At 48.4% G+C, this 5,481-nt stretch overlaps 1 protein-coding gene across 1 annotated transcript in view; it reads left to right on the forward strand.

Annotated features, from left to right (window-relative positions):
• Window positions 1-3,673: 3,673 nt before the first annotated feature.
• EMH_0015080 (uncharacterized protein) overlaps window positions 3,674-5,481 on the forward strand; it is a gene marked incomplete at both ends in the record, with an annotated part of 4,144 nt that continues 2,336 nt past the window's right edge. Inside the window, 3 exons of the mRNA XM_013500305.1 lie at window positions 3,674-4,516; window positions 4,988-5,293; window positions 5,430-5,480. Coding sequence (XP_013355759.1) covers window positions 3,674-4,516; window positions 4,988-5,293; window positions 5,430-5,480 — 1,200 coding nt within the window. The remainder of the gene's footprint in view (window positions 4,517-4,987; window positions 5,294-5,429; window position 5,481) is intronic.

The following is a 5,481-nucleotide window of genomic DNA, read 5'->3' on the forward strand; positions in this document are numbered from 1 at the left end:
TTTGTCCACTAGGTGTCTACAGCGGTGCATTGTAGTGCCAATGCACTACAGGAGGCATCACAATAGACGTTGGAGTGCAGCGCGCTGCATTTAGCGATGCAAGCCACCCTCATATTTGCGCAGAAGGAAGCTTCAGCGAGACTTCCTTTATTGCATGCTCTACCTTTGTAGAGACTTATAGAGCACTTATATTTGCTTGCAGCCAGCGTAACACGGCCAGGTGAATGCTGTTGTGCTAACTGCAGGCAGACCTTGTACATGAACGGAATTGAGTCGAGGCGGCTCTGCGGGTGCTTCTGTCATTGCTCTCGGCCCCACAACTGTGCCGTAAGTTGCAGTGTGCCGGGGCATTTTCCTAATCGCTTATTTTGTTGCCTGGGCGACTCTGCTCAAGATTCCGTTGCGTTGGTTCCCTAACCTTTTTATAGCTCTGCAATCGCCAAATATGTGGCCCGAGTCGTTGCGGAAAAAGCAAATTTGCCGCTCAGTACGTCCTTGAGGTGTCCTGGAGTTCGAATTCGCTGTCTGCTGCCGGTTGGGGTTTTTACTTCCTCTCCAGGCGGGCCTAAAATGCACTGCCCCAATACTCATAGATTCTATATCGGACCCGTCCCCATGCCCGCCTTCTTCCTTCACAGCTGGGGTAGGAGACTTGGCATCCTTTCTTTCGCTTATACGGAAGCTCTCCCTCATCTCAGCGAGTTCAAACATTTCTCCCAATTTTTCTTTCTCTATGGACCAGCTTTTCGCAAGTTGTTTCTCAAGGTAGGGCAGCCCGGAAATGAACAGCTGATACTTATGTTCTGGCTCCACAGGCAGACTTCTTTTCACCGATCTCTGGTGCTCCTCAGTGTAACGTTGTCTCGATATTTGCCCTTGCTTAGGGCTTCGTAATTCCGCGACGGTTCGAGCCCATGCAGACCCCGGAATAAAACTGCATCGTAGAGCATCCCGGAAGGACTGCATGGCCCCAGTGTGCCCTGGGAAAACGCAGCCGTTCCTTAGTCGTATCCACCAACATCGGGCGTCGCCTTCAAACAAATAACGTGCCAGTAGCAGTTTTACTTCTTCTGAGGCATTTCAAAGACGGCGGTAAAAGCTGAGGGAAGCAAAGAACTCCTCCACTGCTTCCGTGCCACGGCGCCAGTCATATCGCGACGGTCGGCAGAGTCGGAGACATTCCTCATGACTTGGTTTTGGTGAAAGTGCGCGTTCCCCCGCACCAGGTGCAGAAATCGAGCTTCCTCCTGCTCTGCGAGGCTTCAGCCCAGGTTTTCACTCCTCACATGCTGGCTTGGGGAGAAATGAAGCTGCCGCAATTTGAAAGGGTTTTGCATAGGGGAAGGGGGTCGAGTTTTTTGTAGGAGTCAAGGGGGTTTATTCTCGCTTTTTTTTTTCAGCTATGGGCGAGGCCACCTGCAGGGTGAGATTCGTTGCTTGCACCTACCAGTCGAGGCATGCGTGCTTTCAGGCTTATTCAAGGACTAACGCGAGCGGCAATGAAGCCAAAGTCTTTAGTTAAGAGCTTCCCTAAAGCAACTGACCCCTCTCCCCTGTTTCCTGGCATCCTAGACCTTCAGCTCATAACCTGCGATTGCGGGGAAGGAAGAAGCTCAACGCTATTTGCACTGCACCTCGCTGCAGCTGTCGATGCAAGCAATTCTCATATGTGAGTACAAGGAAGCTTCACCAGGTCTACACGAATGCTCGTGTTGCCAATTGCTTATTCCTATTATTGTGCTAATACTCGTAGGCCCGCTGCAACCAGTCGGCTGCAGCTGCACCGTGGCTGGCCTCCAGCTCTACACGAATGGAGGCCGCGAAAGGACTTCATAGGTGTTGGCTGCACAGCTTAGCTCAAGGAGTTTCTATTTTTGGCTCGTTCAAACAACTGAAAGCCATTGGGGTCGTGACATATAACGCGTACCCCTCAATTCTTCCCGACGTCTCTTGCTCTTAAGTGGCTTCCTTCGCTACGTGTCTTGGCTATTCTATGAAACCCCGTACGGGTAATTTGCTGTACACAGTCCGGGCCCTACTTCTGAACTCAGTAACTATGACTGCTTCGATTGAAACGAGTTCTCATATTTTAAAATTGGAGGTTTAGGCTTTTAAACTAAAACAAACAGGGGGGTTTCACTCGCCCTTTGCCTGCCCTGCTGCACCCCACGGCATCACGCTAGAGCATTACACTTTACATATGCAGACACTTCATTAGCATTGTGTTTGATCGCAGGCAACCTATCCAGGCCACACATAGGTTCCTGTGCTGACCTCTGGCAGGCCACGGTACACAGATCCTGTCTATCCGGAGTTGCTGCAGCTGCAGCGGCAGCAGCAGCAGCAGTTGAGCGCCTCACGCTCCTCTACGGCAGCATCAATAGCAGCAGTAGCTAGACGAAACGTTCTGAATAAGTAGAGCCTGCACGCAAAAAGAAATGGAGAAGGGACAACGAAACAAGTAAGGCAAACGTAAAAAACAGACGCAAGAAGAGGGAAAGAGACAGGAAGGCAGAGAAAGGGGAAGACAGACGGAGCAGCCAGGAGCGTCGATTCACGTACTGCTGTAGCGATTGCTTGCTGCTGCGGCTGCTGTCGTTGTTGTTGTCTAAATAATAGACCCGTAGGCAAATAATTAATCATATTAATCATTATAGTGTTAATAAGAATATTAATATTTATTTTATTTCAATTGGTTCGTCGTTCTGCTGCCATCACCAGGAGCAGCAGTTGCTGCTGCTGCTGCAATATAGCAGCAGAACACCGGCACAGGACCATTGCAGTAGCCTCCCTCTTTTCCGCCTTTTTGTACTTTATTTATATTTCTACGCATATAATAAATATTTGTCAATATTGTAGTTGTTTAATTCAGAGAAAACGGGAAAAGCTGCACGAATAGAGACACAAACAACAGCAGCATCATATCCCTCTCCCCTGCGGGCGATCGATTCATCTTATTTCATATACCCCTACTCTTCTTTTTTTTTCTCCTTTTCTTTTTATTTATTATTATACATCATTATAATACTTACTAGGGGCTTCGTTTGGGGTCGTTGCCTTGGTTTTGGCTTTGTATGTCTTCTTCTTATCTTCCCTTCCCGCAGATCGAATTATCATTGCATTTCTTTCTCTCTCTTCTTTTTTGTAGATTTTTTTCTCTTCTTTTCTTATTAAAGCAATGATGCAATCAAATGTTTGAACGCTTTTTTGCTGTTGCCGCGGCCGCTACTGCTGCTGCTGCTGCTGACGCCTTTCCTTTGTTTCTTATTCAGTGACCTGCATAGAGCCCCTGCAGCAGACTCAACAGCAGCTACAAATATCTACAGGAGCTGCTGCTGCTGCCTCATATAAATCATAGACAAACAAAGAAACCGAGAAACGGCAGAAAAAGAGGCAAACAAGACACCTCTCGCTGCTGCTGCAGCCTGAAACCGCTCTTTGCTGTCCCTTCGGCGCTTTTTTTTTGCTTTCTTCCTCTTCCTTTTCTTCCTGCGCCTTTTCTTTCCTTTCCGTTTTTTTATCCTCCCTTTTCTTAACATCATCATCATCTTTTTCTGTTATTTTCCCAAATCTTTTTTTTTGCTTGCGTTCGATGCTCTTCTTGTCGCTGCCATCCTCTTCTCTTTTTTGCGTCTCCCGCAGACAAAATGCAACCAGACCCAAAGTAAAAACAATGCCTGGTTCTGCTGCTGCTGCTGTATCTGCTGTTAATGGCGCTGCAGCAGCTGCTGCTGGTGGTGGGCGCTGGAGATGTTACAGGGTTGGCGTGCTTCTGCTTGCTGCAGCAGCAGCAGCAGCAACAACTGCAGCAGCAACAACAATAACGGCTGCAACACCGGCTACAGATGCAGCAGCAGCAGCTGCTGCTGTTCCCACAGCAGCTGAATTCGGGGTTCTAAGCACCGTCCCCATACAGCCGTCTGTTTTTTCTTCTTCTCCGTTGTCTTCCGATTTGCCTGTTGGCAATTTCAATTCTGCTGCAGCTGATCTTCGCATGCAGCAACAGCAGCAGGAATGGGGCTTGCCGCAGCTGCAGCAGGAACAGGAGCAGCAGCAGCAACAGCTGGTGCAGCACCGACAATGGCGTACATTGCTGCAGCAGCAGCAGCAGAAAGGCTTACTGTTTCAGGTTGGTGTTGCTGCTTTGGCTTGTGCTGCTGCTGTATTTCTTATTTTTCGTTGTTATAAGCGTCTGCAGCCGCAGCCGCAGCCTACTTCTATCTCTGCCTCTCGCTCTTTAGCTGGTATAGAAGACACTGCATGCGGAGAAGACGAAGATGAAGAAGAATACGAAGAAGAAGAATACGAAGGAGAAGGAGAAGACGAAGAAGAAGACGAATATGAACTAGAATTAGCAGCAGCAGGAGCAGCGGGAGGAGCAGCAGGATACACACCAGTGGAAGGACAACCACGAGAAGCAGCAGCAGCAGCAGCAGCAGCATCCACTCTACAGGGACTGAAAGAACTGATGAATGAGTCGATGTATACAATTCCTTTCTTAGCCGGAAACACGAAAGTATTAGCATTTTCTTTTGTTATTTCTTTTGTTATACAGGAGCTAGCTCTTTTAGGTATATATACAAATGATTCATTTGAAAAAGAAAGAGAAAAAGTTATCGATGCGATGGTAGAGCAATGTTTAAAGCTGCGGACGCGGCTTGAGCAGAGCCATATGAAAAAACACGATCGTCTAACAGCACCATTTTACAGAGTAAAAGAAATGATAGCATTGTTGAATAATATAAGATCACCCCCAAAGACATATCGAGAAGATTTCAATGCAGATAGAATACTACAAGAAACACAACTAACTAATATATGTATATTTGCATGCATACGTGCACTGAAGACCATGCAAGGATATAATCCTACTTCTTTCTCGTCGCATAGAGAAGCTTCTGTTTTTCTTAATCATCTTTTGTCTCATGCTCGTCACACTAGAAGAAAAAAGCTAGAGCTAGATGAAAGAATTTCTGCATTCATACAGCAGCGACAAGGAGGATTTAAAAAACATCATCTCTTCGATCCATACGGACGCCGACAACAAGGGGATTATATACCCCACTCTCATATAGACGAGTTAAGAAAGCTAAGAACAAGATTCAAGGGGCTACAAAAAAGAATGGAAGTGGCCATACAAGCAGACACACCCAAACGGCAGGAGCAGCAGCAGCAGGAGCAGCAGCAGCAGGAGCAGCAGCAGCAGGAGCAGCAGCAGCAGCAGGGGGGGGCGATGGGAGAGGAACAGCAGGAGTGGCAGGAGGAGGAGTCGACGGAGACGCGCCTGCAGCACGTGTGGCAGCCGCTGCCGCATCAGCAACACCAACATCAGCAGGCGTCATTGCTGCAGCAGCAGCAGCAACGAGGGCCCCCACAACCGCGCTTCCCATCGCAGCAGCTGCAGCAGCAGCTTCCTTCTGCTCCTTCAGCACAGCAACCGCAGCAGCAACCGTGGCAGCAGCAGCCGCGAGGAGGGCACCC

The sequence above is a fragment of the Eimeria mitis genome, genomic scaffold, assembly GCF_000499745.2.
Source record: "Eimeria mitis Houghton genomic scaffold, Emh_scaff525, whole genome shotgun sequence".
NCBI lineage: Eukaryota > Apicomplexa > Conoidasida > Eucoccidiorida > Eimeriidae > Eimeria > Eimeria mitis.